This window comes from Heloderma suspectum, chromosome 1, assembly GCF_057233095.1.
Source record: "Heloderma suspectum isolate Gila_16-S chromosome 1, 16-S_ref, whole genome shotgun sequence".
Classification (NCBI taxonomy): domain Eukaryota; kingdom Metazoa; phylum Chordata; class Lepidosauria; order Squamata; family Helodermatidae; genus Heloderma; species Heloderma suspectum.
In genome coordinates this window covers 86,335,901-86,349,043 of record NC_139458.1, presented here as the reverse complement: position 1 = coordinate 86,349,043, position 13,143 = coordinate 86,335,901, and the positions used below count along the sequence as shown (strand labels likewise).

The 13,143-nt window shown below is 44.4% G+C and overlaps 1 protein-coding gene across 1 annotated transcript; it reads left to right on the top strand.

The window, feature by feature from the left end:
* The first annotated feature begins 8,991 nt into the window (after window positions 1-8,991).
* Window positions 8,992-10,994, top strand: C1H11orf96 (chromosome 1 C11orf96 homolog). Its single transcript, XM_084850937.1, has one exon. The coding sequence runs from the start codon at window positions 9,614-9,616 to the stop codon at window positions 10,328-10,330; it is 717 nt and encodes a 238-aa protein (XP_084707063.1). The 5' UTR covers window positions 8,992-9,613; the 3' UTR covers window positions 10,331-10,994.
* The last annotated feature ends 2,149 nt before the right edge of the window (window positions 10,995-13,143 follow it).

Genomic DNA, 13,143 nt, shown 5'->3' with positions numbered 1-13,143 from the left:
GTTATGCAACACCATTGCTTGGTGGATGGCATCCCTTATCATCATGGATGATGATACATTGACTCAGCAGAAAATGTTCTAAAGCCATTTGTGATCACAATGGTGAGGCATGAGTTCTCCTGCCAGACGGAGTAAAAGCAGTTGTTCTGGTGCATGCAAACCTCTGCTCATAAAATGGGGGGCGGGGGAGAGAATGGACGTGATTAATATTTAAATAATTATATGTTAGCAATCAAATATGCGTTGTACTGATCCTTCAATTCTTTCTTGATAAGATTGTTGCCAAGGCCGATCAAACATCAGTTTATGTAAGAGGAAAACGGCTTCTGTCAGGCTCTTTCTGTCTCTGTGAGTAGCCCATTTACAATACGGTAGAAGTGCTTAGTAACATTAAATAATAGGCTTTGCTCTTTGAAAGCCTACGCTGGGAAACCCGTGCATTTGCTAAGCAATGTTGTATTCTTGTCTTCAAGAACAGGAAGCAACTTCTGTGAGCTGCTATGATTTGCCCATTAATGCTGACAGAACTAAGGGTGCTGTAGAGCAGATTCCTCTGCTTTAGTCTAATAATTTGAAAGCTACTATTGTGTTGGCTACTAACCTTGATAACAAAGAAAAAACATAAACTCTCTGTTCAGGAATGCATCATACTGCCCAATGCTAGGAGCAAAAACTAGGCTATGTTTCCACAACAACCGAAGGAGAAGCTAATGGAGGAGTACTGGATTTTTTTTTAAAGGAATCAGCTTTGCTGCACTTTGGTCCATGCAGGGCTCCATGACGGAGTGCTCCGTATCAGTAAAAATCGCTTTACAGAACATACTTCCTGGTGGGGATTGGAGTGAATGTCATCTGACTGGCAGGGGCTGCTTCAATCAATAAGAGAGATTTCCCCCTTTCCCCTGAAAGTCCAGATGCACCTGCATATCAGGAGCACGCCTCATTAAACACAATGAGAGTTACTTCTGAGTAGACGCTAATGGGTTTGTTTTGGGAAAGAGACCAGTAAACACAAAGGTGGAAACCAGCCCCCATTTTAACCCGCAGGATCTCTAAAAGGAAGGGTCAAAGTAGTTTCTCCCTAAGGCAATAAACCAAACAAAGGAGAATCAGAGCCTCGAGATCGGGCTTTACCACAATTAGGGAATTGGGCTTTAAACTGTGCCATGTCAATTCAGGGGGGTCTCTGTAAGTTCTGTGGGCATTCAGAGGGCAAGCCTCATTGAGCACAATGGCAGTTACTTCTGAGGAGATGCTAATTGGTCTGTGCGGGGATGGAAAACACACAGGAAACACCCCTTAACTGGGGTCAGAGTGAAAGGCACACCCCCTGGGCAGGGCTAACATAGTAGAGCTAAATGCGGGGGTTGGGGCACACAGCAACTATACCAGGGAGAATCCAATTTAAGAATCAGACTTTAAGCAGTCTCAGGAAATCCAGTTTTTCCGCAATAAGCTCCGGGGTGGCTGCTGGATGGCCATGACGTCATCTATCCCTAATGACCTCAACGCACAGCCGGCTCGGACTGAATTGCTGGTGGAAACTGGCCCCTAGAGAATGGATATTGTTCAAGAGTATTTTCTGCTCATGAACTCACTTGGGAAACAGAGTTCAGTGTTGTGGCTGGTTCCACACACCAAAACTGGTTTTGGATATGTTTCTCTTAAATAGCAGTTATCTTTGTTGCATAGGAAATACCTGTAGAAACGGAAAGGATTTTCAAAAGTAGCTTGTGGTATGGTATGTGGCGTCTACAGTTCAAAATGAAAAGGTCAAAAATCCCATTGCACATGCCCATGACCCTGAGTTCCCTAAATTAGGCAACTCAAAGGCTATACTTCAAAATCCCATTCTAAATCCTATGAGAATTAGTAGAACTTACTCATGGGAAAATGCCTTTATGGCAAATAGATTTACTTCATTTTGGAAATAATATAGAATCATTCCCTCATTAATTTAACTGTATTGTCCAACAAAATCCTGGCCTTGGAGACGCTTTTCAAAGCCAAGGAACTGAGAGGCTGCAGCAAAGCACCTTAATCGTTTATTTTGATATAGGCAACTAATGTTACAATTAAACTTCACGAAACATACTGGTAAGAAGATGATTGCTGTCACTCTCCCATCAAAAGCTTTGTTTTCTTAATCTTAGTGGGTTGTGTAAAACACACTTTAATTAAGACTGCAATCCTATGCACACTTACCTGGCAATATGCCCCATTGAACATAGTGTCGGGGAGACGAACCTACTTCTCTGAGTAGACATACATAGGACTGTGCTGTAAGAGCAACCCATAAGAAAAGGAGTGGCATAATGAAGTCACTCAGATCGATGTATTTTCAGTTGTGACACCTAAACTGTGGAACACCCTCTCAAGAAACACCTATTTGTCTTCTTCACTTCTTGCTTTTCAGCAAGCAGAAAAAATATGTGTGTTTCAGCAGATATTTGTCTCTGCCCAAGCTAGTATTGTATTAATTTGTGATTCTTATATCGTTATTTCAACTACTGTTTTTATACTTGCTTGTAAACTACTGCTGGGGTGTGTGTGTGTGTGTGTGTCTTAGGATCAAAAGCTAAAGCAAAGATGTTTTAAATAAATAAATCAATAAATAAAGTATATGCATTATTGCTTCAATAATCCTCCCATTACAGCAGCTTGGCCAACAAAGCATACGCATCTGTGAAACACAACTGCATCTGTAAAAACACTGCAAAAGAGCCCCCTGGTTCCTCCAAGAGCTTTCAAGTAGCACCCTCTCTTACTTTTTTGCTGATGCCACTGATGGCAGCTTGTCAGGACGCTGAAACCGTGCCTTACTCTATATTCACAAGGACATGAGGATTTCAGTTTCACTGAGGCCACTGGATATCACCCCTTCTTGATTCTGAAAGTCTTTCCTTACCCTGCTCATTTGTTGTTTACTCCCAGTCCAGCCATCTAAGCAAACCTCCACTTAGCCTTCAAAAATTATGTGTGCTTTTATAGTCACAATATAGGCAGAAACATCTGATACCCTTGATTAAGGATGGAAATTGTGGTTTTCCGTCGTAGTTTGCTAAATCATGGGAATTCTTGTAATTGACTTTGGACTCAAAACAGAGGTGGTAATTAGTTCAATGCTTAATCTGAGCAACTGATTACTGATGCCAGCAGCATTCACTTGAGTCTTCTATTTTATGCATTTGTTGGGAATATTCTGTTCTGCACCTGCAGGATGACTGAAGGAGTGCAACTGAGCATGTGCAGCATATTGATGATTCAGTTCAACCATGTGTTGAACATTCCCTCGTATTTCCAGGGTGATGGGCTAGAGCTTCCAAGAAAAGCCTGAGTTCCCACAACTTATAATTGTATAATTTAGCACTGTTTTGTATGTCATATTTTTGGGGGGATCTGCCCCCAATTTCCATTAGCAACCTCTAGGCAGGCACATATGGATGAGTGGAGATGAAACATTACAAAGATGAAACATGGATGCAATAGTCTAGCTGCTAATTTCAATATATTTTCAACTACATAAACATCTGTGTAAAATTTGTATAAAATAAGGACTAGAAAAATAAAATGTATGGATGCTGTTCTAGCACTCTCTTCTAACAGTAAAGACATTCATCACCCTCCCTATCTGTATAGCAGCCTCACTCTTTACATACCAGACAAGTTTCACTTAGCTGGCATTTCACTGGGAATAACATAGACATCCACAGAGAGGCCACAACTGCTAAATTAACATCCTTTCTTTTTCAGTATGATTCCGCACACTAAAACATGATTTCACAAAGGAGCAGGAAGTAAGGCAAATGCTGCATTAGCCTCAGTCAAAGCTTAATGCAGAGTCTTTGAGTTGTGAGAAAGTTACAGAGAAATGATGTCCAATGCAAAGTTTCTGAAAGGTTTGAACAAGACACCAAATTGCCCCTTCCTCTGTTTCTTTGGAGCTCATTAAACAACAAACACTTTACATTTTAGAGAAGCTGGCATAATGGTTAGTGTTGGACTAGGACTGGGGAGATCTGCCATGAAACTCGCTGGGTGACTTTGGGCCAGTCACTGACTCTCAGCCTAAGCTACCTCACAGGGCTGTTGTGAGGACAAAATGGAGAGGAGGAAGATCATGTATATCACCTTGGGCTCACTGGAGGAAAAGGCAGGATATAAATGTAACAAAAAAACAAATAAATGCAAAATATGCTGGACTTTTATATCCCTTTATATATATATATATATATATATATATATATATATATAACGACTCGTTAAGACAATTTTTTTAAAAAATGTATGTTCCTTACCTAACCAGAAGTTCTTTCTTGAAATACTGTTGTTTTCAAGTAACTATTCATTTTCACTTACAGGAATGCCATAAATCATGTACTATTCTAATTATATTTTTTCTTTACAATAATAAGGTGCAAGTAACTAGAACACTGAGTTTCTTGTACATAATGGATGAGCCATTTCATGATAAGCACAGTGCTTTTCACCTCCCCGTCTCTCCCCATGGTGCACATATATGGCCACTCACATGGCCTGTGCATGCCTCCCATATCCCTGTCTGGCCTTTCCCATTCCACCCATCAAAGAATGTGAGCAACTAGCAACAGGAACACTTAATTTTTGAACATATTTGGTGTTATACGAAGAGTTCTAGAAATCTGAAATGCATTCTACTCAGAACTTTGTAACATTTGGATGGTTCTAATAAAGGTCTGACCCTACTGTGGCTTTTAGAATTTAATGGATCCCCATGGCTACCTACAATTTATGTATATTGTATTATGGTATTATACGATATTTTATCATTAAAATGATTTTTAGCCAAATATTTGGCTTTTTCCACTTCATTCACTCATGCTTTGCCACAGACGCTCCTCTTCCCCATTTAGCAAAGGAATACATAGCAGTGAGATGCGGTGCCAGAGAGTGATCCTGTGAGGCAAACTCACTGTAGGTTTGAAAGCATTTTTTCCACATGACACTTGAAATGCCTTTGAGCTTCTGTCACCCCAAAATGGCAGATTTCGCCCAGTCTCAAATCTGCCATTTTTGGGCAAGGTGATTGAGCGGGTGGTGGCGGTGCAGTTGAAGGCACACTTGGAAGAAACTGATTATCTAGACCCATTTCAATCGGGCTTCATGCCTGGGCATGGGACAGAAACGGCCTTGGTCGCCTTGGTGGATGATATGAGGAGGGCTCTGGATAGGGGTGAATGCTCCTTCCTTGTTCTCCTCGACCTCTCAGCGGCTTTTGATACCGTTGACCACGGTATCCTCCTGGACCGCCTGGAGGGGTTGGGCATTGGAGTCGCTGTATTGCGGTGGTTCCGGTCCTTCCTCTCCAGCAGGTATCAGAGGGTAGCACTGGGAGAGGAGGTTTCGGACCCATGGCCACTTACTTGTGGGGTGCCATAGGGTTCCATCCTCTCCCCGATGCTATTTAACATCTATGTGAAGCCGCTGGGGGCTATCATCAGGAGGTTTGGGGTGCAGTGTCATCAATATGCGGATGACACGCAGCTCTACCTCTCATTCAAATCTTCACCAAGGTTGGCCGTAGAATCCCTGTCCAAATGTCTGGAGACGGTGAGTGGCTGGATGGGGAGGAATAAGCTGAAGCTGAACCCTGACAAGACCGAGGTACTTTTGGTGGGAGACAAGAGGAGGCTGGGGGATGTTGACCTGGTGTTGAATGGGGTATGGCTACCCTTGAAAGACCAGGTCCGCAGCCTGGGGGTCATTTTGGACTCCCAGCTGTCCATGGAGGCTCAGGTGTCAGCTGTGAGCCGGACAGCGCTGTATCAACTCCATCTGATACGGCGGCTGCGCCCCTTCCTTCCCGACCATTTGCTCCCATCGGTAGTACATGCCCTGGTCTCCTCTCGTTTAGACTACTGTAATGCGCTCTACGTGGGGTTACCCTTGAAGACGGTTCGGAAACTGCAGCTGGTACAGAACGCGGCGGCTCGCCTGATTAAAGGCAGCCGCCGGTGAGATCATATCACTCCAGTGCTGAAGGAGTTGCACTGGTTACCAGTTGTTTTCCAGGCCAAATTCAAGGTGTTGGTTTTGACCTTTAAAACCCTATATGGTTCCGGCCCAGCGTATCTTAAGGAGCACCTCCAGCAACACCAGACAGGCCGCTTAACAAGATCAGCCTCGGATGGCCTTCTCTCTGTCCCATCAGCCAGGACAGCTAGACTGGTGGGGACGAGGGAGAGGGCCTTTTCTGTGGTGGCCCCCACTCTGTGGAACTCCCTCCCTAGGGAACTCCATCATGCCCCCTCTTTAATGAGTTTCCGTCGTGCATTAAAAACGTGGTTGTTCAGGCAGGCATTTGGGGTGGGTTAGGGTATTTAAAAAAAAAAATTATGGTAGAATTTTATTGTTTTAAATTGTTTTATGGTATGTTGTACATCACCCAGAGTGGCTGGGTGACCAGCCAGATGGGCGATTAATAAATTTAATAATAAAATAAACACTATTTGTGAATGTGGGGTAGAAGCAAGTCACCTTTTAAATGGATGAATGTTATATGAACATATAACGTTGCCTTACACTGACACAGACCACAGACCACCACTAGCTCAGTACAGTCCACCTGAGTGGCAGGCAGAAGTCTTTCCCAACCTTCCTATTTAATATTCTTTTAACTGGAGATACCAGGGATTATGTACGCAAAGTGTACATGTGTGCTTTTATCACAGAGCTGTCACCCATATCCACATTCTAATCAATATTGGTCTGATATCTGAATTGATATTTGAGAGCCAGGGAGGTATAGTGGTTAGAGTGTTGGACTAGGACTCCGGTGTTCCAGCTGCTAGTCCCCACTCTGCCATAAAGCTCACTGGTTGACTTTTGGCCAGGTACTGGCTCTAGTCTCAGCCTAACCTATCTCAAGGACTCTTATAAGGATAAAATGGAGAGGAGGAGGATCATGTATGCTGCCTTGGACTCCTTGAGGGAAAGGCAGGATATAAATGTAAGAAACAAATGAATAGAATAATGAAAGACGTTGGGCTGGCGGGAGATTAAAAATGCATTTAAGTGGCAGGAGTGACTGCTACCCCAACGTGCTAGACAATAGGCCTAAAATTGAGTTCCATTATCCCCACTCACACTGGATGATGATGCATGGATAGAGCCTCACCAAAAGGCTCCTGAGCATCCAGATGGGGAAGAGTTACTCCATGTGATACTAAAACTTACCAGAACATATAGTTGGCACAATTATATGTTCTTTAATGGAAAAATCTGGCTGCAATACCAATATGTTAAGGAGGTTGTTGAAACAGTCACTAGTAGGCAGATCTCAGGTTCACCTAATCCACTAATTAACCAATTTAAATCAAGTGTTAGTTAAAATGAACTCCAAAACTATAGGACAGGCCTGCCTGCCTTCTAGTAGAATCCAAAACGTTATCCAAAATGCAAGAATGAGAGCTGACACCAAATTAAATAAATCTTAGTTGCTTAATTAGTTTTAATGAATTAATCAATTAAAGCTGCAATCCTATAAACACTTACCCAGAAGTAAGTCTTATTAAATTCAGTGGAACTTCTGAGGAACATGCATAAGACTGTGTTCTGAATCTGTAAATATTTGCACATGGCTAAAACAAGAGTTTTGAAGAAAAGAAGCATTCTCTGTTTTAGATGACTTCTATATAGCACTAGTAAGGTATGGCTGTGAGAGCTGGACTATAAGGAAGGCTGAGCGCTGAAGAATCGATGCCTTCGAACTGTGGTGCTGGAGAAGACTCTTACGAGTCCCCTGGACTGGAAGGAGGTCAAATCAGTCAATCCTAAAGGAAATCAACCCTACCAATTGGAAGGACAGATACTAAAGGAAAGGTTCCTCCTGTGCAAGCACCGAGTCATTGCTGACCCCTAGAGGGACGCCGCTTGCGCTGGCGTTTTCATAGCAGACTATAGCGGGGTGGTTTGCCATTGAAGCTCAAATATTTTGGCCACCTAATGCGAAGAGAAAAGTCACTGGAAAAGACCCTGCTGTTGGGAAAGATTGAAGGCAAAAGGATAAAGGGATGGCAGAGGATGAGATGGCTAGATAGCATCACCGATGTTATGAATATGAACTTGAGCACGCTCTGGGAGAGAGCGGAGGACAGGAAGGCCTGGCGTGCTATCGTCCATGGGGTCACGAAGAGTCGGACACACCTTAATGACTTAACAATATATGGCACAGGAGCCATCCTTTTAGAAGAGGCATTCCCTCTTGTGTGAGAGTGAAGGGGGAATGTCTCCTCTAAGATGGCACTTGTGCTTGCAGGTTTTATATACACTTTTATTTTATTTGGGGGGTTTGTTTTACGCATCTTGCCTGATTAATCTGGCTGCATAATTAAACTTGTTAGCCACCTGAAAAGGTTTTAATCAATTTAACGGATGAATCAACGTATCTGGCTTCATGTGAAGTGTCCCCAGAAATTCCCCCTGCACCATTACTGGCAAGCGGGACTCCACTGCAAATAAAATAGAAGCACAACTTATTCCCAGATTCTATCCTCCTTTGGACTATTGAGAGAAAGACGGGCTGCGTAAACTCCCATTTTCTCACGACGGAAAGGTGTCTTTATGTGGCTTTTACTTCCTGGTCCAAGCCCCTTATTTGGGAGGACCGTCTTAGCTCATTCTACCGCACTGGGCCCCATAGGGGCTATTAGTCGATGCGAGGATGACCCACCATTTGGGGATCCCTATAGTTCCTGGATAATAAGTCAGGTGAGTGGGATGAGGCGACTGAGCCCAAATGAAACATCCCACTGTTCGTCGTCGTCCTCCCCTCTCGATTGAATATGATCATGTTGAGCAACACTGTTTACTCCTTCCTTTCCAGGGGACTTGTGGCTCAGGGCTGCATATTCGTGTTACTCTTTCTGTCGGCGTCTAACTGTCGGGTGCCTGTTTCTGCTGGATCTTCTGCGTCTGCATCCCACCCACCACACAGCAGGGCTAATAGCAGTTGGAGGCGATAAGATCAGGGTAAACAGGTCGCGTGGGAGCAAAGGGCGGGCTCTCTCTCTCACACACACACACACACCCCTCTGCCCGCCCTCCTAGAGCTAAAATCCTTTCCTCAGCGCAGCAACCAGGGTCAAAAATGGGTTGCTTAAAAACTTTTAAAAAACAACAACTCGGGATGTCCCTTCATGCATCTCCCGCATCACGTCTGTTTTGCGGCGCGCGCGGCGCCCCCCCCCCCCCCGTATTTATACGCGAGTGCCTCTGAATGTGCGCCTGTGGCTATGGAGAGTGCCTGGCTGGCCTGTTGATATCGCTTGGCGTCTGCAGCTCCCCCTGCAAGGAAGGAGTCGCTCGGTTCCTTTTCTGATTTATTCGTTAGGAAAACCCCCGCGAGGTGGTGGGGGTGGATTAGCGCGTCTCTCCTCCTCGCCATTCGGATTCTCTCTCGCTCCCTTCGACTCTGCGGCTGATGATCGCGGGGGCTGTCGTTACTTTATTTCTTTAATTATTTTTTTAACCGAGAGCTCTAGTCGTCAGGCGGAAGGGAAGCGGCCTCATCGCCTTTAAATGGTATTGCTTGTCATCTGAGCATGCTCCTGTGTGGGCAGGCGAGCAGTATATAATGGCTGGGACGCGGCGCAGAGAGCTCAGCAAGCGAACAACCCCGGAGCCGCCGGACGGGAGAAGGGAGAGGCATTCGGCGCGCGCCGCTGGGGGAGTCGCGGGGCAGACGCGGGATTATTCCTCTGCGCGGGACGCGAAGGACGCGACCGCGGCGGAGGAGGAGGCGGCGGCTTTCCCGCGCTTTTCAGCCCCTCGTCGCCGCTTCCCTGAGGGGGGCGACTCAAAGCAGCGCGGGCAAAGCGGGAACCGCCAGCAGCAGGTGCTGCCAACCCAGCGCCGCGCGCCTCTCTCGGCTCCAGGGCGCTTTTGTTGTCTGGTTTTGCCCCCGGCGAGCATGATGGCAGCCGCCGCCGCCAAGCCCGCTGAGCTGATGGGCATCTGCTCGAGCTACCAGGCGGTCATGCCGCACTTCGTGTGCATCGCCGAGGAGTTCCCTCAGCCCATCCGGCCCGCTAAACCGCCCAAGGGCAAGCTGCGCAGACCCCGCCAGTCCCGCTTCAAGACGCAGCCGGTGACCTTCGACGAGATCCAAGAGGTGGAGGAAGAAGGGGTCTCCCCGATGGAGGAGGAGAAAGCCAAGAAGTCCTTCCTGCAGTCCCTCGAGTGCCTCCGCCGCAGCACCCAGAACCTCAGTCTGCAGAAAGAGAAGAAGCTGAGCAGTTGCAGCCGGCTGAGGAACAGCCTGGACTCCAGCGACTCCGACTCGGCCCTCTGAGGGGACCGCGCCTCGGCTTGACCCAGGCGCGACGGACTCTGACCTCCTCCCCGCCGCCCACCCCCGTCCCGAACCCGGCGCTGTGCTTCATAATGAAGTTGGCAGAGAATAAACCGAGAGGAACCTCGTGGGCTGTCTTTCCTTTAAAACGGAGAGGGACGGTTTCTGAAGAGACTGGGCTGCAGACAATGTTTGGCTTTTCCCTTTCCAGTAAACGGCCATTGGACGCCCCCTCTTTATTTGTATGATATATCCAAACCCTACCAGAGCCTTGGAAGGACGGAGTTTCCTTTCCCCCTTTCCTTTCTTAATTTCTTTATTTTTAACTGATAAAAGATCCAGTGTGAATGCGCTAGATTATGAGAGCAGTTTGCAAGTGAAGTCAAGACCTTTTTTAAGAAAGTGCTTGTATGTATGTTTCTACCTTGGCTGGTTTTTTTTTCCTTTTTAAAAAATGAAGGGGGTGGAATTAAATTGCACATCTTTTTCTAATTGTTAAGAAAACAAATTGAGATGTTTTATGGATGCAATCAGCTGCTGGACTTTATATTTATTTTTGCATTTAAACTCTTGACTGTGTTAATTTAATATGTTTCTATCTGAATGTCTGTAATTATTTCCACAAGAGAAATAAAAATGATATATTTGCACAATGTTGATATTGCAACTGATGTTCTCTTGGTTTTGTTTTTTGGGTTTTTTTTTTAAACTGGGGAGGTACTGCACAAAAACAGTGACCTTGGAAAAGGGGGAGAGGAGAGGAATTGGTGGGAGTACTTACGTGTTTTGAATTAAAGGAAGTCATTGCAGTATACATCAAAACCCCATGTGAGAGTTGGAATGTGTCTTTTCTTTAAAAAATGAATGCTCTTAAATACATAATTAAAAAACATTTGGACTAAGTCTCCCAAGGTCTATTCTAAGTCTAGAATAATAGAATTTAGGAACTCTGGAATAACACTTTATCTTTGATGTACGGAGGGCTTAATGTTCTGATTATTGACCAAAGTCTGATAAAGCTTTTTGCTATCTTCCAGCATGTCAAATTATTTGTCAAGTTTTGAGACTGCATATAGTGATGCTGTTTCTTATGCAAGACACAGGAGGCTTTGGGAGGGAAGCCAGCACATGTTCTATAGGAGGAAGCATTTCTTTCCCATTTCACTGAAAACTAAGAAGATAGTTATATTTATCTGTTCCCACCCAATTCCCCTTTATTCATGCATATGCACTTCTTCTATCTTCCATGTTGAACTGTATTTGTGCAGAGCAGTATAACAGTGCAGAAAGTTTACTCGGTTTTTTTTTAAAGCATTGGAATAGTGATGTGCCATAGAGCCAGTGAAGAGGTGATGCTGCAGAATAGGATGCACTAAGACTGGCATAGCACCAAATGCAGCGGATTGGGAGAGGAACATGGTACAAGAAGCCCAGGGTCTGCATAGTGGGGCAAAATGCTGCTAGTCAGGATTGGAGAGCATTAGCAGAGCAGTATTTAGACTACAGCTGTCCCAACTGTATTTTTTTAATTACAAAAAATCAAAATGCAAGAAACTCTTGAGGGTTTACTATGCAGAAAAGTTCTGACATGTAAGGGAATGAGACTCAGAGAAGCACTTTGTTTCCTGATAGTAATGTATTAAAATTCCTCTCAAGATCCAGAATAGGCAATTCGAGGGAGTCAGACCTTTTCCCTCATCATAGCAATAAACTGTGATCTTTCTGTGTGTATGGACATACACCTAGAAAATAAATAGTAACCTGGAAGCAAGTTACCAAACCCAAATGGAAATAGTCTTTTAAAATTTACCAGTTGAGGTGATTTTTCTCAACAAATATCTAGCAGTCAGAACACCTTTCTGCTTGCATGACCAAACCGCCCCCCCCACTTCCTCTCCTTTGCTCTCCATTCTGTTGTGCAAGTTAGCATTCAAAGGAGGCTGTTTACCTGTATGTGTTCACTGTTGTGTTTGTATATATTTGGCCTAAGATGCCATCAGACTGGGCAGGAGGCTGCACTGTTGCAGACAGGAACATAGCAGTAGGCACTGACATCTTCTGCAGGAAGAAAATTTGCATTTGCTTTATACTTCCAAGAATTTAGTTTGGAAATCTGGCAGCAAGTGATCACATACACACAGAATATTAGAAATTCTCTGATACTATTATTTCCTGATAGTACCTCTTTTGGAATAAAAATAAGATGATCGTTCAGTGGTATATGTTTATTTAAATGCATGAAACAAATATTTTTACATGTTTTTTAAAGAATGGATTACATTGGCCTGGTATTAAAAACACAACAGGTAGGCTGGTTTAAAATTGGTAGGGAGCAATCCTCCATATTTCCCAAAATAGTCTAATAAGTTTGTCAATGTCTCCTCCTGAAGGATGTCCCTATGCATTTAAACATCTACATAGTGTGTGTGTGTGTGTGTGGGGGGGGAGTTTGGTAGGTAAACTTCTCCCATTACTGCACCATTGTGATGAAAGATGCCTCAACTGCTTAACTTTCCCCTAGCATTAATTCATTACAGTTACAAGGAGTCTAATAGGGTAAGAAGTTCATGATCCTATGGCCAAAGTTATCAGAATGACAAATACTGATCTTCTAGGTAGCAACAGAATACAGAACATTACCCATCCAGAAGGGTTGCACAGCATCCCATATATGCTGCTCCTGAATGAAAAAGCTGTGCCAAATATATGGGAAAGGCGCCATCTTAAGAGTACTTTTTTTTTGGTCAAGTGAACCCTTGTTCTCGGCCTCTAAACTGAGAGATTGTACTGGTTGTATTTGGCACTCCAGCTGT

Bases quoted from the DNA above. Each gene is read 5' to 3' on its own strand.
- C1H11orf96 (XM_084850937.1), top strand. From the start codon at position 9,614: ATGGCTGGGACGCGGCGCAGAGAGCTCAGCAAGCGAACAACCCCGGAG.